The 21,782-nt window shown below is 39.7% G+C and overlaps 3 protein-coding genes across 3 annotated transcripts; all 3 read left to right on the top strand.

Moving 5' to 3' along the window:
* On the top strand, nt 1-2,085 carry LOC126393582 (olfactory receptor 142-like). Its single transcript, XM_050049804.1, has 2 exons — nt 1-74; nt 187-2,085. The coding sequence occupies exon 2, from the start codon at nt 268-270 to the stop codon at nt 1,210-1,212; it is 945 nt and encodes a 314-aa protein (XP_049905761.1). The 5' UTR covers nt 1-74; nt 187-267; the 3' UTR covers nt 1,213-2,085.
* A 1,349-nt stretch (nt 2,086-3,434) lies between these two features.
* On the top strand, nt 3,435-8,124 carry LOC126393583 (olfactory receptor 13C4-like). Its single transcript, XM_050049806.1, has one exon. The coding sequence runs from the start codon at nt 5,572-5,574 to the stop codon at nt 6,514-6,516; it is 945 nt and encodes a 314-aa protein (XP_049905763.1). The 5' UTR covers nt 3,435-5,571; the 3' UTR covers nt 6,517-8,124.
* Nucleotides 8,125-15,891: 7,767 nt separating this feature from the next.
* LOC126393585 (olfactory receptor 14A16-like) lies at nt 15,892-16,896 on the top strand. Its single transcript, XM_050049808.1, has one exon. The coding sequence runs from the start codon at nt 15,967-15,969 to the stop codon at nt 16,894-16,896; it is 930 nt and encodes a 309-aa protein (XP_049905765.1). The 5' UTR covers nt 15,892-15,966.
* Nucleotides 16,897-21,782: the final 4,886 nt, after the last annotated feature.

Consider the following 21,782-nt stretch of genomic DNA (forward strand, 5'->3'; position numbering starts at 1 on the left):
GCACCAGTGGTGTGTCTATAGGTCTAACTGGTGAACAAAATGTAGAACACACCTGAGTGTTGATTACGAGTTCAGTAAGTATGGTGAAACTAGGTATAACCAATATTATATGACATTATGTGACAGCGCCTGTGATGAAGCATTTTATCTGCTCTCACAACTGCTTAATTTTTTTTGTTTACACAGATGCTGCAAAGTGGAGGAATGAGAGTTTTCCAACAAGGACAAAAATACTCATTTATTAGTCACTGATTTATTGTAAGTGGAATGGAAAACAGTACAGTTTCCTTTTACTTTAACCTTACCATGTTTGTGAACATTGGACACTATCGTTATCCAGCCTTTGTTGTTTGCCTCCTGCTCTACAGCTTTGTTGTGTCTGCTAATCTTGTCATAATAGTGGTGATATCTCGAGAGAAAACACTACATGAGCCCATGTATGTTTTCATTGCATGTTTATCTGTCAACTCTCTGTATGGCTCCACTGGTTTCTTCCCCAGATTCCTCATGGACCTTCTGTCTGACACTCATACGATCTCACATTTTGCTTGTTTCATTCAGATTTATGTTATTTACACATATGCTTCCTATGAACTGACCATTCTTGGCATTATGGCATATGATAGATATGTTGCTGTTTGTCATCCTTTACATTATCACAGAAAGATGACGTCTAAAACAGTTTTTAAGTTGGCAGCATTGGCTTGGATTTTTCCAGCCTTTGGTATAGCAGGATGCATCTGTTTGTCTGCCAGGCTTCCCCTATGTGGTAATGAGATACAGAAAGTGTTTTGTGCCAACTGGAATATTGTAAAATTATCATGTGTTACCACTGTTGTCAACAACGTTGTCGGTATGCTTTTGACTATAACTACAGCTTTCCTTCCCCTTTTTTATGTCCTGTACACCTACTCACGAATTGTATTTGTTTGCTGGAAAAGCTCAGCAGAGTTCAAAGGCAAAGTATTACAGAGCTGTCTGCCACATGTTGTTTCGTTTGTGATCTATTCTATCACAGCATTTTGTGATATTACCTTGAGCCGGTATAATCTTGAAGAGATAAATCCATTTGTGGCTGTTATTCTGTCACTGGAGTTTGTTATCATCCCTCCAGTTCTGAATCCTCTCGTGTATGGCCTTAAATTACCAGAAATTAGAAGACAGATTCAAAGGATGATGTCATGGAGTAAAACTCTTAAAACAATCTGTTAACACAGTACATTGTATGATTAGGATTGTATAAACAAAGACTTGTGGGAACACAGTAGTCTACAGAAGCTATTAATAGTGCATTAAGGCATCTGACAATTAACTCTGACAATAAAGCTAAAAGAGAATAAAGATCAGATTACAGACATACAAGATGTCATATAAAATAAGTATAAGAATATTATGGCCACATGTCTAATGTTCCCAGGATGCTTAATGGAATGGATTCACACAATGCAGACAACATGAATGACTGTATGTTGCCTCACCATACACTGGATTAAATGACAATATGATAAACTGAACATGCTATTTCATATTTTTTGTCAAATAAAAAATGTCACAAATCCTCAGCCAAAGTTAACATTTTTGGTAGGAGCCGGGCAACTGAAAAAACATGATGGAAAGTTCGGAAATACAGAAAATAACAATACACTTAATAACTTTGAACTTTTTTGAATACAAATTACATTTTTTCTAGGGCTATGTTCATGATCAATTCACATACAAAGAACACATACTGGCATTTTATTCGGAGCAGCCTAGTTTTCTCTTCACAAAGTTTCAGGAGCTCAGGCTGAGTAAGTGTTGAATATAATAGTTGTGTCTAATTATGAAAACAACACAAGACATTGGACTCATTAGATGGCATTCATTTGTATGGTAAGCTCTTTCTGTAATTTACTGACAGACTGTACATACAGAGATCCATATATTGGATTAAGAATTATTTATTTAATGTGCTCTGTTGGAAATGAAATGCATTTAGGTTTTCATTATCAAACACAGACTATATATTATTAATACCAACTCAAATATGAAGCCTTTAAAATATACAAATCCTGGAGGTACAAACAGACTGGAGGTTTCCAGTTCAAACACTGCAAATTGACATGATTGCAAAAGCCTTTCCATTTGCGATACAGGAGAGCCAACTATGAGCAGATGCCCCTGAAATGCATTTATTGAAATTAGTCTGTTAAGGCTGAAGGTTCGAAAATGCCATATAAATCACATTTTCTGCCCTTACACCAGCAGACATCAGAACAAGTATACCAGCTAACTAGTAATTTTAATATACAGTAAAAAGACATCTACAGCAGTAAACTCAAATTTTCTTAAAGTAAATGTGAGTGTTATTGCTTGACTGTCACACAACAAACTCTGATGTCAGTCTGTAATGAACACATAAGTTTAAACTCACAAACATCAACAATATTTTTGGTAATTATAAATGAAATAGTTGCAATAAGTTCAGCCGAAGCTGCTGTGAGGTTCCTGGAAATAAATGAGGGGCGGCAGCAAACCTGACACCACGTACGCAGAGGAGTGAGTCACACATGTGCAAGTCACAAGCAAGTCTCAAGTTACTGTGGTGAAAATCAAGCAAGGGAAGTTGAATCCCTTCCATATGCCTAGCAAGACATGTCAAGTCATTGCTCAGGTCAAGCAAGTCGCATAACTTCTAAATATGTAGAAAATGCAAATATTTAATGGTAGAATAAAAGTCAAGTCCTTTCAAGTCATCTGTCTCAAGTCTAAGTCAAGTCTCAAGTGATGAATACCAAGTCTAAGGCAAGTCCAGGCTTTTATAGTGTTTCTCAAACAGGTCTCAAACAGGTCTTTAGAGGTGCAGACACACCAAACCGAAATCCAAGAACTAGCGGCGATGAAAGCCAACTGTTGCGTCGTGTACAGCGCCTCACGTCATCCTGTGGCAGTTGCATTTGAACACACTACACGGACTACATCCGACGGCCAAGTAGCACGTACATTCTGCACCTGCGTGAGAGAGAGTGAAGTACATCCTGTCAGCCGAGGGGTTTCCTATCTGTGCAGCCGAGCATTGCAGCACCTCCACGGACTATTACATCCAGACGGTCCCGGTGTTTCCTCCGCAGACTCCACTTCACTCAGCTGTCCGATAAACCCGCTGCTTCTTCCCACATTAACCTGAATAACAAACCAGGGCTCGGTGCTCCGGTTGGATCCAAACTGAGAGCCGGGGCTAGCTCAGAGACTAGCAGAGGCTAACTGTCTGTGCTTCCCTCCGGTCATGCTGCGGTTAACTCTCCGCTAGCCGCTCCCAGCTAGCCCCCGCTCTTCGTTTGGATTCAAACAGAGAGCCGGGGCTTGCTCGGAGGTTAGCGGAGGCTAACTGGCTGTGCTTCCCTCCGCTAGCCGCTCCCAGCTAGCTCCGGTTTGTTATTATCAGGTTAAAGTCGGAAGAAGCAGCGGATCTGTCGGGCAGCTGAGTGAAGTGGAGCCTCAGGAGGAAGCACCTGTTAGCCCTGGTTTCACTACAGGCAGATTCACTCGCTACAGTGGCGAGGAAATAAAACCTGAACAGCCAATCAGAGAATCACAAATTTGAGTTTTCGCATTTTAGCTTTTGTATTTGGGAGGGAGTTGTCCATCTTTATGAATATTTTTGGAGTGTCTCAGACCAGCAATGTTTAACTTACAGTTCTTGTGCCAAACTAACCATTTCCAATTCACAAAATCCAAGAAATTCCCTTGCGTACACGTAACCTGTGATGGGCAGCTGCGACTGGCAGCGGGCAAAGTGGCTCCTGGACAGAGCAAGTTGAGTATCCCTGTCTTAGACCATAGGAATAACATACATGAATTTTGAAAATGGGCATACCCCTTTAATTAAACAGCAGCATTTCAAGTTCCACCAACCCAAAACAAAAGTGTTTACCTCTGTATGTCTACCAAGTGGAGAGGCACATATGCAAAAGTGGGACAATGTTGAATATCGTAGAAAAAGAAAGACCAAGATAACTTTTACGTGAAACAAGACATTTAATGTATTTTGAAAAGGCTGCCAATGTTGCAAGCTATAGAGCATTTTACACCCCAAAAAAGAGAGCGATGAATAAACTCATAATTATAAAATTTCCTATAAATTATCAATACCCTGTTAATGAAATGGATTAAGTGAACAAAGTTGCATTCATTTTGGCGAAACACTCTGTAAAACTTACGTACTTTCGAATAATGCTTGTGTGCAAGAAAAGCTCATCTGAATTCAAGAGCAAAGTGTTGCAGACCTGCTTACCACACACTGTTTCATTTGACTGTTTCACTGGGCCCCCGTCCGCCAGTACCAGACCCGCCAACTTCAACAATCATTCAATTTTCAAAATAAAACCAAATATGAAAAAACAAAATAATGACTTGTGACATATATACATATATATGTATATGTATATACATATATATATATATATATCTATATATATATATAGCGCACATGTGTTAATCAACAGTCCCTTTATGAGGGGAGCAAGGGAAGAACATTTAATAAATCCCTGGGGGGTGGGAGTGGCAGTGGCAGAAATCTGAGAGCAGAAATTCTGCGAGCGCACAGAAGCAGTTTGAGCGTGAGGAGAAAAGCTGAAGCTCGAGCAGGAAATCTGTGCGAGCAACATGGCATCTGAGTGCGACCACAGAGTTTGAGCAGAAACAGAGTAGATCTAACCGCAAGCAGAGGCTATTTGAGTTTGAGGGACAATATTATAAAATGTGAACATGAAATCAATAAATAATGCTCTCAAACTGATTTACCACTCTCTTGAATAAAGAACCTCGAGCCTCCTTTATTTATTTACTTTTTGCCTTTATTCACTGATGTAACGTTTTTGTCCCGATATTTTGTGTGATATCAATAATAATAACAATAATAATTTAAAAAAAAAAAAAAAAAACTTGGCTTCCGGGTCATGCAATGTGCGAGAGATGAAAATATTGAAAGTGTATAAAAGGCCCGAATCCCAGCCCGTTATCCGTTTTTTCCATTTTCCATTTAAACAGAAAATCGGAAATCGGAAAACGTGCCCGGGTCCTTATCCGTTTTTTCATTTTGGTTGTGGAAACAAATATTGAAAAAAACAAGTCATTACTTTGTTTTTTCATATTTTGATTTGTTTTGAAAAACGAATGAACAAATGATACACGGATTCCCTTTGACTAGCAGACATGCAGAGGCAGTTCATGCATGAATCTGGATTATCACGAGCAGCCACTGCATCCTGAAAACCTGAAAAAAATGTTTTCTGACTTGTTTTTCAGTTGTTTTGTTTTGATTGTTTTCCAGTTTGGATGAAATTATTAAATGATTAGATCATGTACCCGACTGCCTCATATCTGACTGGAGGTTTGAAGTCCCTTGTTGGCAACATCATTGAGAGTTACTGCCAAGGGATTATATAAACAACTAGAGACACACAATCTAACTGAATGGGTGGACACAGAACTAACTGCACCTATTTCCTGTTTCTCTAAAGTAAGTTATGCTAATGTCTTACCTGTGCAGTATTAAAATGACATCTGCAAAACAATGAACCGTAATGTTTGATGATGGATAATGTTTCAATAATTACTATGTTTACTTTATCAGGGTTAAATGGGACATCAAATTACAGAATCACTCTCTTTGCTCTCACTCTGTTGTGTTACTGTGTGATTTTGCTGGTAAATTTAACTATTATTTTAACAATTATTGTGGACAGAAAACTTCATGAGCCTATGCATATATTCTTGTGTAATCTGTGTATTAATGGACTTTATGGAACAGCAGGCTTTTACCCCAAATTCCTCATGGATCTTCTGTCTACCACTCATGTCATCTCTTATGCTGGATGCCTTCTGCAGGGTTTCGTGTTGCACTCTTCTGCTAGTGCTGACTTCTCTTTTCTAGCTCTAATGGCTTATGACAGATACGTGGCTATATGTCGTCCTCTGGTGTACCACTCTGTGATGACCAAACAGAGAGTGTGTGTGTTTGTGTTTTTTGCTTGGCTTGTTCCGTGTTATCTGTTGTTCATGAGCACAATAACAACATCACTGTCGAGGTTATGTGGCTCACACATACCAAAGATTTACTGTGTTAATTTCTTAGTTTCTAAACTAACTTGTTCTGCCTCCATAGCAAGCGTTATTATTCCAGCTTTTAATTATACTTTTTATTTTGGCCATTGTATGTTTGTTGCCTGGTCTTATATATATATGATCAAAACATGCACAACATCCAGAGAGAACAGGAGTAAATTTATGCAGACATGTGTGCCACATTTATTCGCTTTAACAGTTGTTGTTGCATCTTTGCTTTTTGATTTGTTGTACATGCGATTTGGCTCAGAGGAGTTATCACAAAGTGTCCGTAATTTTATGGCTATGGAATTTCTCATTGTTCCTCCAATTATCAATCCTTTGATATATGGTTTCAAATTGACACAAATTAGAAACCGAATTCAAAGTTTTATGTGCAGGAAAAGTTCAGTCATTAGACTGAAGTCATGAGTCGGTCTGCACAAAAGAAAATTCTAATCGTACATGCTTGTGATTTGGGAGAAATATCTAATACGTCTAGGAATATTGATAATCATTAGACAATGTGACATGTACAGTAAAAAAAAAACAAAAAACGAGAAAGCAGTTTATTGGGAACAATCTGTCTCTCAGGCATACAAATTAGGTTAACCAACCATCTGTGGCTTTCAATAAATCTGTACCTGATCACAAAAACTGCTTTGTTTCACATAGCATTGCTCTTAAGCAATTACACAGCACACAGTTATTGTTTAGAAAAGAATGGCTGCTGTTTTTGGTACCATTTGTTAGTAATCACACCACAGTCACAGTTAGTGTTAGCTAGCTGTTGTACAGACAGCATTCAAATACACTCTAAAGTAACTACCTGTGTGTGAACATGCTGTCCGTGCAGTGCTTCCACACAGAGCACAGGTCATCTTTGTATGGTTTATGATTAGGCCGGAAAAAGCATGGTGGCTCAGTCCTAATAAAACACGCTTTAGATGTGAGGCTTTATTGAAGGCTTGCTCTATGAGTTGAGCATCATATTTTTTAGTTTCAAAGTTAAATGAAACAACATATAGAAAATATTTAGTAATAGGCTATAGTCACAAAGCTCTCATATGTTACTCAGCATGGTTTCAGGGTCAAATTTAATGTGTTATGTGCTTTTTTATTTTTTTTCAATTTTATTTAATTTTTACATTAATATTGTGAGACTGTAAATTGTAAATGTAAAGATCAATGGTTCTGTCATTAAAAAATGTGCAACCATAATGAAAGCTGGTAAAAGTAGCAGTTTTTGATTTTTAATAATGCATAATGTTTCAGTAATTACTATGTTTGATGTGTGCTCGTGTGATTTTGCTGGTAAATTTAATCATTATTGTTACAGTTTTTACATATTGTGCAAGTCATTGGGGACAAAAAGCTTCATGAAGCATATGTACTGTATATCTTCCACTGTAATCTGTGCATCAATGGACTTTATGAGACAGCAGGCTTTCATCCTAAATTTTGTGCACTCTTCAGCTTGTGCTGACTTCTCCCTTCTAGCTATAATGGCCTAGGACAGATATGTGGCTATACGTCGTCCTCTGGTGTATCATTCAGTGATGATGAAACAGAGTTTGTGTGTTTTTATTTTTGCTTGACTTATACCCATTTTTTGGGGGGGTTCATAGGTACAGTTACAAAATAAACATCGAGATTATGCGGCTCACACATACCAAAAATCTACTGTGTTAACTGGCAGAGTAGTTGTTCTGCCTCCATAGCAAACATTGCTTTTCCAGTTTTTAATTATATTAGTCTTCTGGTCATTTTGTTTTTATTATTTGATCTTATGTTTATCTAATTATACATGCCTACCATTCATTATAATTTCCCTGCATTTCAAAGTTTACACTTTCCATCTTGCATCAATAAACAGTTTTTTTTCTCCAGTGATGGTCATAATGCACAAGATGATCAGAGCTGAGCCAGTCCACTAGGATCCACAGAGGTATTGGACATATTGTCAACCAACTTGAGACCCGAGGTTGTAAAACAGGTCTTCACCCGGACACAACTACAACCCTGATTGCAAAAAAATTGTGACACTGTGTAAAACATAAATAAAAACAAAATGCAATGATTTGCTGATCTTTTTTTGACTTATATTAAATTGAATACAGGACAAAGACAAGATATTTAATGTTCAAACCAATCATCTTTTTTTTTTTTTTGTAAATACAGACTCATTTGAATTTGATGCTTGCAGCACGTACCAAAGAAGTCGGGACAGGAGCATGTTTACCACTGTTACATCACCTTTTCTTTTAACAACACTTAATAAGCACATAGGAATTTAGGATGCTCACTGTCAAAAGTTCTGACAGTGAAATTCTTTCTCATTCTTGTTTGATGTACGACTTCAGTTTACCAATGATCCGGGTTCTGCATTGTCATATTTTGCACTTCAAAATGCGCCATACATTTTCAGTGGGAGACAGGTCTGGACTGCAGGCAGGCCAGTCGAGTACCTGCATTCTTACACTACAAAGCCACACTGTTGTAACACGGGCAGAATGTGTCTCACTGTGTTACTGGAATAAGCAGTGACGTCCCTGACAAAGATGTCATTTGAATGGCAGCATATGTTGCTCCAAAACCTGGATGTACCTTTCAGTGTTCATGATGCATGCATGCATCCATGGGCACTAACACCCCTCCATACTTGAAATGTAGACTTTTCAGACCACAGCACACTTTTCTACTTTGTGTCAGTCCATCTCAGATGAACTCAGGCCCAGAGAAGTGGGCAGTGTTCCTGGGTGTTGTTGATATATGGCTTTCACTTTGCATGGTAGAGTCTTAACTTGCATTTGTAGATGCAGGGATGAACTGTGTTTACCAGAGTTGGGTATAACATGTTACAAAGTAACGCGTTAGAGTACTTTGATTACTTTTTGCAGTAACAAGTAACCTAACGCGTTAGTTTGCTGTTGCTGTCAAATTCTTAAGTACATTTTCAAACAAGCCATCAGTTACTTCCGTTACTTTTAGAACGCTGGTCCTTCAGCTCTGAAACAGCAACGGCTGTCGTTTGGTTCTAATAACGGAGATAACGTTAAACCTATCAGTCTGAAAGAAGACATGGAGCTTGTGGCTCGCTATGTGGTCGGAGAAATGCTGCCGTTGTCTACGGTGGAGTCTAAATAGGTGGAGTAGGACTCGCCGACAGACATATTTCAGACTCAGGACTTGCATTATGCCTGCTAAACGCTACACGCTGGTACTCACCAATTATCCCCGGTTGTCTTTCACGGCGTGTGTGATGTCATCGGGTTATTCTTGTCCTATTTTTATTACTTTCACTATTATTTGAGTCACTGGCAGAACTGTGTCTGTTAATGCGCCAGCCGACATGTTGTTGTAGTCACCTAAAAACGTCAGCAGATGGCAGGAGCTACATTTGAAGCGCCATATGTAACTATCAAGCTACTGTATCTTCCACAGGAAGTTCTGACAAATGTTTCAGAATAAAAGCCTATTTAGAAAATGGAGGGATTCTCGCAGTCGAGGTTATAAGGGGCTTTTAATTTGAAACAAGTGTTGCATTTGAAATGACGGTGCGATTTGTTAACTTTATAAAGACAACGGAGTGGATAAAAAGTAAATATATAAACACACAGAGGGATTAATAAATAACGGACCGTCTATAATGTAGTTTGTTTCACATGAAGCTGGGAACCTCTGCAGTTGTGGTGAGTAAAAGCCCCGCCGCTATTTGTTAATGTTATTATTTTATGTCCAACCGTGAGTATGTAACATTGTTTGCTAGCTTGATGCTTGTTACGGTCTCCGGACCTTTGTCCATTTATTTTCTGTGTTTAATGTGCTGTGCACGTCATTGTGGGAGTTATTCGGCCAGCACTTGTCAATCATTTATGTGTGTGTCTAATTGTCTGCTTTTCTGGAGGGAATCCCCGGCGAACCACGCCTCCAGCCCGCTCTCCTCTGCTGCTATTCAGTGTGTTCCCCCGCTTGCTGGTCGGCCGGCCCCCTCGCTGTCGTCATCGGTTCCGGCCAATCACCGCTTCACCGGCCCCTCGTCTGAACATTTAAAAGCTGCACGGAGTCAGGAGCAATGGCGGCTGTGATTTAACCTGACCAGACCGCCTTGCTCCGTTTGTGTTTTCAGCCGCTGTAATCTGTTCGTTGTTGTTGTATCTGGGGAATCTGTGGGCTTTAGGATTTAGCTTTGTAGCCTAGCCACATATCCTTTTCACACACACACGTAGATTGTTCACTGTATGGTACACTAGCTTTATGGGTGTCGGTTTGAGTGTTGTTTGTTTTGATAGGTAAGTGATAGAGCTGATAGGCAGATGTGTTTTAGTTTTGTTATTCTGGGTGGCCTTCCACCACCGTTAGTTAGCTGGGGTGTTTATTTTGTTGGTAACAGGTCAGAGTTTTGTTTTAATTGTTTTATGGTTTGCCGTCACCCGCAGCCCTTCCCTGAGTTTGTTATACATTAAATGTAATTCACTGCCGAGGCTCCTTTATTGAAGCCCGATTTCCGGGTTGTGTTGCAGAGCCTGCGAGCGTGTTTTCTTTTTGTGTGCTGCTTTTTACAAAAGCGTAGCGTGTATTGTTTATTTATTTTGTGTATAAATAAACGGCAGCTTGCCTTATTCACTTTACTTTCATTGTTTGGTTTTATGTTGCTTCCGTTACCCCTAGACACATACTGGGTTGTAACAATGCTAATGACAGTAACGTTAACTCAGCGGGTTGACAAAGTGCCTCTGCTGTTTCACACCATCATTTCCCCCTTTTACTCTGTGTGGTAACATCCCTAGAGGAAATATTAAGAATGCTGGGGTGTTGTTGTCATACAGTTGTCTACGGCAGCAGATCGTTCTGTGTTTCTACTGGTCAAAGTGACGGCTGTGATGGGAGAACTGGATCTCAGTGAAGGGCAAGTGGTCCGTAACTTTAATTTTGGAGACAAAAAAATGTAGGCTTAGCGCCCTGTGGTCCATTGCCCAATAGGAAATGTAGAATACTCAAAAGTACTTTAAAAGTGCGTGAGTTACTTTTCTCAGGGAGTAACATTGGAAGTACTTTTAAAGTAATTGAGTTACTTTACTCAGGGAGTAACGCAGTAAAGTAACTGGTTACTTTTTTAAAAAGTAACGCAGTAACGTACTTTGATTACTTTTAAAGTAGGGGGGAGAACGGGGTTGGTTGTCACACTCATTATAACTCGCCCACCAGAGGGCGCTGTCACATAATATTGGTATTGAAATGACCAGAATTGGGAACAGAGTTAATTTACATAGTCCTTGCTGGAGTGTGATGCTTGACCTTGAGGTGAGAGGATATGACTTTTTTTCATGTCAATTTGTAAATATTACACTCTTCACTATTTTTCTTCTGGGCTTTTACACAATGGGTTTCTAACAAAGAAATTGTTACCATTAAAAAGTATGAAGGGAAAGCTATAGTTTTGGTTGTCATTTGCTAGCCAGGTAGGTGCTGGATGGTTGCTAGCTTTCTTGCTAGCCAAAAATTCCAGTTGGGGTTGGTTGTCACATTTTGAGGGGGGGTTGGTTGTCACATGTGTCACATGTGACAACCAACCCCACAACCCCTATGTTCACAGGAGATGGCTATTTTTCATGTCACTTTGTAAATATTAAGCTTGTCAGTATTTTTCCTCTGGGCTAGTTTTATAACAAAATATTGTTACCATTAAAAAATTAAATTAAAATTAATTAAAATCAGTTGGGTTTATAACAAAACAATTGTTACTATTGAAAAGTATGATGTAGAAGTAAGTATTAAGTATTAATTAAAATGAATATTGAATTCTGTCTTTTATATGTAAAGGAACATGGGGAGAAATTTTGTTAAAAAGACAGAGAATGGCCAGACTCTGGCAGATGTGATGATGATGGCAGTCAGGGAGGTGAAATTAAAACAGACGACTATCCGGAGCACTGCCAAGACGTTTGGGATAAATTATAGAACACTGGCAAGATATTGCTCCAAGATAGATGAGCAAGAGATCGCAGGGAGGGACGCCTGCCCATCGATGCCAGTGGGCTATGTGAAGAACCGTATGGTTCTGAGTGAGGAGCAGGAACATCAGCTGGAGGAATATATAAAAAAAGCCTCTGACATCTATTTTGGCCTCTCTCCAACTGAAGTCCGCAAACTGGTGTACACCTTTGCAGTGCACAATAATATTGCTGTCCGCACTAACTGGGCAGAAAACGGTATGGCAGGGCCAGACTGGTTCTCTGGGTTTCTGAAGAGACACCCGTCACTTTCAATCAGGACCCCCGAGGCCAACAGCCTAGCACGTGCCAGTGCTCTTAATAAGCACAACGTGGACCACTTCTTCACTAACTTGGAGAAGGTTATGGCAAGATATAAGTTTGAGCCACAGTCCATTTGGAATATGGATGAAGCAGGCATTACCACTGTCCATAAGCCAAATAAGGTGGTAGCCAGGAAAGGCTTCAAACAGGTGGGATCTTTGACCTCTGCCGAGAGAGGAACCCTGGTAACTCTCTCCTGTGCCATCTCTGCCACTGGGAATAGCATACCCCCATTCTTCATCTTTCCCAGGGTGAACTTCCGCAGTCACTTTTTACTGTCGGCCCCCACCGGAAGTGCAGGATCAGCGAATCCAAGTGTTTGGATGAAGGAGGAGCATTTTGCAGAATATCTGCAGCATTTTGTGGCGCATACAAGATGCAGCAGGGAGAAGCCATGCCTCCTACTCCTTGACAATCATAGCTCCCACCTGTCTGTGGAGGGGCTGGAGTATGCCAAGAACAATGGAGTTGTGATGTTGTCCTTCCCTCCACATTGCTCCCATCGCCTGCAGCCCCTGGATGTGTCTGTCTACGGCCCATTGAAGAGGCAAATCAACTCTGCCTCCTCTGCCTGGATGCTGAACAACCCTGGGAAAACCATGACTATCTATGATATCCCCAAAATTGTGGCTACAGCCTTCCCTCTCGCATTTACTCTGAGCAACATCCAGGCAGGTTTCCAGGCAACAGGAATATATCCATTTAATAGAGAGGTGTTCCCGGAGACAGAATTTGCACCAGCTACCACAACAGACCGTCCCACCCCAGCTGCTGAGCCTTGTGCACCCCAGTCCACCCCAGCTGCCGAGCCCAGTGCACTCTAGCCCAACCCAGCCACCGAGCCCTGTGCACCTCATCCCACCCCAGCTGCCAAGCCCAGTGCACCCCAGCCCAACCCAGCTGCCGAGCCCTGTGCACCTCATCCCACCCCAGCTGCCAAGCCCAGTGCACCCCAGCTCACCCCACTACTCCTCCACAACCATCCACTAGCTCTGGACAGAGAGGAGTGACTCCAGAAGAGCTGAGGCCTTATCCAAAGGCTCCAGCCAGGAAAAGAGCCCAGAAGAGGAAAACTCTGTCAAGCTCCATCCTCACTGACACCCCAGTGAAGCAACAAATAGAACAGGAAAAAGCAGAGAGAACACAAAAGAAGAAGAAGAAATGTCTATACCCAAAGGCAACAACATCAAGAAAGCAACAGAAGACAAAGAAGAAACATGAAAAGGAGTCTTCATCAGATGAAGAGGAATCTTTCTGTGTTGTTTGTATGGAACCATTCTCCAACAGCCGTTCAAAGGAGGTCTGGGAGCAGTGTGTGATGTGCAAGCAGTGGGCACACGAGCTCTGCATATTTGGACAGCGCAGACCCTTCATCTGTCATCACTGTGTTTCAGGCAGTGAATAGTTGACTTGTTCAGTCTATTTGAATTATTCTATGTTCTATGATTTCGAGTTCAACAAAAACCTCAAGGATATGATGTTCCATGTGCCCTGTTAATGTTCCTTCATGTTTATAATGTTTGAATAAAATTTCACTTTTAAATTTTATTCTGAAAGTTGGCATCATTTTTTAATTTTTTCCCATTGAAATAACATGGGACAACCAACCCCATAGTGTGTGACAACCAACCCCGCGATGGGGTTGGTTGTCACAATGTGTCAGAGTGTCTTTGATGATTAGTAAATCACTGATAAAATAAGTTAAAAGAATGAAAGCGATACCCATTGCAACACAAGACTTTAAGCTTTCCTGCAATGTAGGAATGACTATTCTAAGGTGTGTTGTTGAGGATATATTCACACAAGAGTAAAAATTGTGACAACCAACCCCGTTCTCCCCTAACCCTTACCCAACACTGGTGTTTACTGACAATGGTTTTCGAAAGTGTTCCTGATCCCATGTATAAATTTTAGTGATGGTGAGATGAAGCCTCATGAAGCATTGAAGCTTTCCAGCAAATTGGTTCAGAAAAGGGTTCATTACTCGAGGCTTCATGTGCACACGAAATCACCTGCTGGCCAAAGTGTGTAAAACAGGCAGTTGTGATCCTAACCATGTAATCTGTGATACACGGTATTTTGTGTCAGTAATGGTTGTTGGGAATGACTATTAATAACAATAATAATAATAATAATGATAATAATAATAATGAAAGAAAAATATATGACCATATAACTCACTTTTTATCAATATAGTGTATTTTCTAGTGAGTATATTTTGACTATACTGTATCAAATACATGTATAATAAACTGTAATTGTTTTGTGAATGCATCCTATGTGTATAAACCAATCATTTGGCCAAAAACTGTATTGGTGTGTAGTGTCATATAATATAATAATGGCAAAAGGGGTAATATTCGTGTTCTGTGTCACTTCTGTGCAGACCTCGCACCAAGATCTGAACCGCTTCCCGAACCAGTCACATGGTACAGCCGGGCAGCGAGGCTTCGGACGTCATCACTGACGTCAGTCATCTGAAACTATACAAGCCTCGATACGCGCATCGTAGAAACACTTCCTAGATTACTTGACACACGCTTCAAAGCATCGGCATGGCACGTAACATCACTAATAAATATACTTTATACAGTCATTATGGTTTTTAATACAGTGCAGCCTGACGGGTCAAAGGTCACAGGTGTTCATTGTTGGTTTTCAGCTTTGCCCCTTACATGCAGAGATCTCTCCAGATTCCTTTAATCTTTTGATGATATTATGGATTGTAGATGGTGAAATCCTTGAATTATTTGCAATTGTGCTTTGAGAAACTTTGTTCTTAAACTGTTGGACTGTTTGTCCCCTGATTCTGAACAGCTGAGCGCTTTGAGGACACCCCTCTCATCTGTTAACTTGTTAAAGTGTGAAATGTTCCAAACTGGTGTTTTTTGAGCATTCCACAACTTTCTAAGTCATTTGCTGCCTCCTGTCCCAACTTCTTTGGAACATGTTGCAGACATACAAAAAAACAATAAAGTTTATTAGTTTGCAAAATAAATACCCTGTCTTTGTACTGGATTCAACTAGGTCAGAAGGGATTAGCAAATCATTGCATCCTTTTTTTATTTACGTTTTATAGTGTCCCAACTTTTTTGGAACTGGGGTTGTAGATGGAATATACTTTGGACCCTGCCTAACTTGGATCCTTGGTTGGATCTTAGAGACAAGGAACTGAGTGGACCAGGAGCCAAACTCTAATAGATGATTACAACATGCAGTTTGGGTGATTATTTTACAAAACTCAATTTAAAAGTTTTACATCTCATACTGATATGCATGTTTTCCACATTGAAAATTACATGGTTTTTGACCACCAAATGTCAACTCAAACAAACTGTATCTTTGTGACTTTCCTTCAACCTCTACTGCTTGCCAGGTTGTGTTGAGACGTCAGAGAAAGATGATTTAAAGTGAGGCATCAACACTGGTACAGTCAAATACCCTTTGCTGCTTCACCAGCACTTGGGGAATATGTGTGTCAACGACGTTTCTGTGGAGTCACTATATGATCTGCACATAATGAGGTTTGAAATAATACTACTGTACTGATGTAGATGAAAGTCTTATGAGTATAATGGATAATGTTACTGTACTAACCTTTTTTGTGCTTTCAGGATTAAATTACACAGTGCAGCACCGAATTATTATGTTTGTTCTCACTTTACTGTGTTACTCAGTCATTTGGATAGTAAATGCTGCTCTCATCATAACCATCATTGTGAACAGAAAACTTCATGAGCCTATGCATATATTCTTGTGTAACCTGTGTATTAATGGACTTTATGGAACAGCAGGCTTTTACCCCAAATTCCTCATGGATCTTCTGTCTACCACTCATGTCATCTCTTATGCTGGATGCCTTCTGCAGGGCTTTGTGTTGCACTCTTCTGTTAGTGCTGATCTTTCTTTTCTAGCTGTGATGGCCTATGACAGATATGTGGCTATATGTCGTCCTCTGGTGTACCACTCTGTGATGACTAAACAGAGAGTTTGTGTGTTTGTATTTTTTGCTTGGCTTATACCCATTTATTTGGTGTTCATGGGTTCAGTTACAATATCAAAATCATTATGCGGCTCACACATACCAAAAATTTACTGTGTTAATTGGCTGGTTAATAAACTAGCTTGTTCTGCCTCCATAGCACACATTGCTATTCCAGCTTTTAATTATACTTTTTATTTCTGCCATTTTGTTCTAATTATTTGGTCTTATGTATATCTGATCAGGACATGCTTAACATCCAAAGAGAGCATGGCAAAGTTTATACAAACATGTCTGCCACATTTATTCTGTTTACTTAGTCTTGTTGTGTGTTTGCTTTTTGATTTGTTGTATCTGCGATTTGGCTCAAAAGATTTATCACAAAGTGCCCAGAACTTCATCGCGATTGAATTTCTCCTCATTCCTCCACTGTTTAATCCCCTGATATATGGTTTCAAATTGACCCAAATAAGAAATAGAATTATGGCGTTTCTGTGTGGTAAACATCTCTAGACTAGGAAACCATCATCTACTGTGTGATTTTCATATTGATGCCAATCATAATCTTTCAGACTTGTATGTAGTCAAAATCTTTAACATTCATTAGAGTTTTTATTTTACTAGAGTAGGTTCAGATGTAATATTAGTGATATTTGAAAAATCTTCTGCTCAGTGATGGCTGCTTAAATTAGTTGGAATATATTATCTAAGCACAGGGAAGTCTACTTCCAAAAGACATGTACCTGAACACATATAAATGCTCCATTGGTTTGTATTAAAATGTCTTTAAAATGGCCTTGTTGGTAAATACATAATAATGTGTTAATGCCTTGTTTGAAAAATATGATATTCTCTTTTTGATTAAATGCAAGCAAACTTTAAATCTCGATACTGAACAAGAGCAACAAGGGAAAATGAATGTTCTACTAAACTGAAAACAGTCAATTACATTTCAACAGACTGAGTTTATTTTCATGTTTATGAAGTAGAGCCTTCAGGTTTTCATCTGTTTTAAGTGGATAATTTCAAGATTCTTACTCCAGCTAAATATGCTGATTCTTTTATTCTTTGGGGGAGTCCAAAGGGTGCAGATGTCACTGTGGACAATTTTAAATGGGGCTATTTCTTAATATTTTCATTGAAATTGTACTTGTAATTGTGTGGATTACACATTCATCACCTTTGTATTCGGTACTGATTCTGGAGAGGCATATTGCTTTTTAATATTCAGAGAACAAGAGGAAATAAGCTTTGTGTGCTTGAAGGAAAAAAAGTTTACCTCATACGTTATTTCTTATTAGTTGAATTCTGATTGACAAAACACTGTAATTCCTGTCCATGTGTGATCGGCATATTTGCCCAATTAGGCAGCTGCTACGTAACATACAGTACAATGAAATGTGTTTTCATCATTACTATCTTGTGCCTTGGTTTGTTATTTACTATAACTACTGGAGAAACTGTGTTCTGTATATTAATACATTCATAATGTTAGTACCGCAAACATTTAATCTTGAATACATGGAATAAAAGTCAATATATATATCAGTTTCAGTTTATTTTATTTATAAAAAGGACAGTACACATTAATCAACATTACTGTAAATGTGCCAGTTTTAGCCAGCTGGCTAATTTGCAACTGTAGTCCTCCGGCAAGATGTTATGAAACCATAAGAAGCATTAAAAGTAAGATACAGTATTTACAATATATACAGAACAGGATAACATAATAATACATAATAGCCATGCAAAAAGCATAAAACAGCAGCATGCAGTCTAATAGCAATCAAGCCATATAGTCATCCATGCAAAGCAGCGATAGACAGGCAGAGCAGCAGAACTAGAACAGCATAATGATAGACATGCAAGAAGCACTGAGCAGCAGCATACAGTCCAATGGTAATCAAGCAATATAGTCAGCCATGCAAAGCATCAGAACTTGAGCAAAATAAAATACAATCTAGGTATTAATCAGACTATTGGGTGTTTGTACATACCAAGCCATGCAAAGCTGGGGGCCTGACAATGGACAGAGACATTTAGCAGGTTAGCAGCAAGTTAATAAACAATGGTAAAATACATCATAAACTAGTTAGGTGTGTTCACAATTTTGTTTTTTTAAAAGCCAGGCCTTTAGATTTTTTGTGAAGGTGTGATAAGTGGCACAGTATCTTATTTCAGTTGGTAAGGCTGTGAGGCTCTAACAGTAAAGCAAGATTGACTGAAGGAACTGGACCTGAAAGGTACAATACAGTCCCCTTTCTGGGCAGATCTTGTAGACCTGTTGTCAGATGTTTTTTGTTTAACAAAAGCACTGAGAGGTGGAGGAGCCATGCCATTTAGGATCTTAAACAATATGCAGGCATCAGCCTATTTTGTTAGGTTTTTCCCAGCTGAGGATGTTATATTTACTGAGAATGTGACAATGATGGTGAGTATCTGGTTTTCTGTCAAGCACTTAGAGAGCCTGCTTGTACAGAGAGAGAATGGGTTTCAGCACTGTACTTTTTGCATGGGTCCAGCTTGTCATACAGTATGTTAGATGAGAAATGATCATTGCATTCATATAAAGAAGCGCAGCAGTGGATGCTTAGACAGTTCCTCATATATCTAAAATTAGCCAAATTATATTTGGCAGTCTGCATTACTCTTTTTACTTGATTTTTGAAGGATAAAGTAGGGTCAAGGACAACACCAAGATATTTAAACTCATTGACTACTTTGATCGGTTCTCCAGTGACAAACACTATCAGGATTGATATCCGATGTCAAGCTTGCTTTTGTAAAATACATACAAACTGTTTTCCTAACATTAAGAAACAGTTGAGACTCATTGAGCCAGTTGTTAACCTTCACCATTACAGCATTCAATTTGGCAGCTGCCAGTTCTTTAGTTTTTGAATGAGCATAAATAACGGTATCATCTGCGTACATCTGAACTTCGCACCCTGTGCAGATGGACGGAAGATCATTTATAAATAAACTAAACAGGAGAGGTACTAAGATGGATCCCTGGGGCACATCCATTTCATTGCTCAGAAAGGGTGATGTCTTACCTCCAACCCTTACACAGTGGACTCTATCTGCAAGACAGGACTTCATCCAGTTCAGCGCGCCAATGGAAAAATTATAGTTTGCAAGTTTGCAGAGGAGTATCTGATGACTGACAGTGTCGAATGCCTTCTTAAAATCTAAAAATATGGCACAGACAACACCTCCTTTGTCCATTTTGTGTTTAATATTTTCTAAGAAGAAGCAGTTTGCTGTCTCAGTGGAGTGGTTGGTCCGAAAACCAAACTGCATTGGGTGCAGAGTGTATGGGCTACTGTTAATATGGGAAATTAGCTGTTCAACAACGGATTTTTCAGCAACTTTGGAGATAACAGGCAAAATACTGATTGGCCTATAGTTACTTATAGCAGTTGAGTCTCCTGATTTAAAGACTGGTACCACAATGGCTGACTTCCAGTCATTAGGATATTTATCTTCTTTGATAGAAGCATTCACTACTTTTGTTAATGGTTCAGTGAATGCATCTACATTCCTTTTTAGAAAAACTGAGTCCAGTATTGAGTATATATATATAAAAAAGCGCTTTGGGGTTGCATTGATGTATGAAAGGCGCTATATAAATAAAGTTTGATTGATTGATTGATAAAATCACCCTCTCGCCCTCTTAGGGTGATATCATAGATGGGGTCCCTGTCCTCGCCATACTTTTAAAGGTGTTAATAAACTCCATCTTCTTTACATAAAATGCACAGCTGTCCCACCTCCTGTCGCTATGTGTAAGTTGGCCCTCTTAAATGTGAGGTCTAATAAGACGTTCATCCTAAATGAATTTATCTCCTCCAACCTTTTAGATTTCATGTTTCTCACTGAAACTTGGTTAATGTCAGGTGAATATAGCCAGCTCTCAGAGGTTTGTCCCCCCAACTATGACTTTTTCAGCTCACCAAGACAAAGTGGTCGGGGAGGAGGGGTGACAGTTATTTTCAGAAATTGTCACCAGTGCACACCCATTTCGTCTCACGTTTATACCAGTTTTGAGGTTTTTATGTTCAAAACAGGAGGTACAGATCCCTTATTATGTGTAGCTGTGTATCGCCCACCCAAACACAATGCCATCTCCCTGACTGAGTTCCCTGAGTTTTTATCGTCGGTTGTTTTAAACTTTGACAGAATTTTAATCGTTGGGGATTTTAATTTTCATGTGGACACTTAAACCAATGCCAGTGCTGCACTGGTTTGAGTGCATGATGCTCCTTTAACTTTATTCAGCATGTTTCCGGTCCAACTCGTAACCGTGGCCATACCCTTAGTATTTACACTTGGCTTGACTATTGCCTCTCTGAATGTGGATGATCTGGGTGTCTCTGACCACAGATGCATCATGTTCTCAACCCCGTTTCACGCTGTCCCAAACCCTAAACTACCTGTCCGTTACTCCCGCTCTATAAATACATCCACTGCCAGTAATTTCGCTGATGCTTACACTGCCTCCTCTCTTTTTAAAACCGTAAATGGCCAGTAAGTACATTTTCAAACAAGACATCAGTTACTTCCGTTACTTTTAGAACGCTGGTCCTTCAGCTCCGAAACAGCAACAGCTGTCGTTTGGTTCTAATAACGGAGATAACGTTAAACCTATCAGTCTGAAAGAAGACATGGAGCTTGTGGCTCGCTACGTGGTCGGAGAAATGCTGCCGTTGTCTGCGGTGGAGTTTAAATAAGTGGAATAGGACTCGCTGACAGCCATATTTCAGACTCAGGACTTGCATTATGCCTGGTACACGCTACACGCTGGTACTCACCAATTATACCCGGTTGTCTTTCACGGCGTGTGTGATGTCATCGGGTTATTCTTGTCCTATTTTTATCACTTTTACTTAGTGATGTTACGCTCGAGCCAGTTTGCTCGACACAGTGTTGATGTTTTGAAGCGCAAGTGTTCTGAGGCTGTGTTTCGATCCCTGCTTCGGCACGCCCACAATCGCGTGACTACCGGGAGCGAGGCCTCGTTACAGGCAGTCTTGAGGCTTTTCCAGGTCTTCCACTTAGATGCAGTTCTGACACACAGCCAGCAAATGTCACTCTTCTGACTGTATGAAATGCTTCGAAGCAGTGTGTCATTCTTGAAGCAGGTGTGTCAAAGTGGTTCAATGCTTCATGAAGCTTCGATTTCACCATCACTACTTTTACTATTATTTGAGTCACTATGTGTATGTTCATGTGCCAGCCGACATGTTGTTGTAACTTAGTCACCTAAAAGAGTCAGCAGATGGCAGGAGCTCCATTTGAAGCGCCACACGTAAACTGTCAAGCTACTGTATCTTCCACAGGAAGTTCTGACAAATGTTTCAGAATAAAAGCCTATTTAGAAAATGGAGGGATTCTCT

This window comes from Epinephelus moara, chromosome 7 (genome assembly GCF_006386435.1).
Source record: "Epinephelus moara isolate mb chromosome 7, YSFRI_EMoa_1.0, whole genome shotgun sequence".
Classification (NCBI taxonomy): Eukaryota; Metazoa; Chordata; class Actinopteri; order Perciformes; family Serranidae; genus Epinephelus; species Epinephelus moara.

Bases quoted from the DNA above. Each gene is read 5' to 3' on its own strand.
- LOC126393585 (XM_050049808.1), top strand. From the start codon at position 15,967: ATGAGTATAATGGATAATGTTACTGTACTAACCTTTTTTGTGCTTTCA.
- LOC126393583 (XM_050049806.1), top strand. From the start codon at position 5,572: ATGATGGATAATGTTTCAATAATTACTATGTTTACTTTATCAGGGTTA.
- LOC126393582 (XM_050049804.1), top strand. From the start codon at position 268: ATGGAAAACAGTACAGTTTCCTTTTACTTTAACCTTACCATGTTTGTG.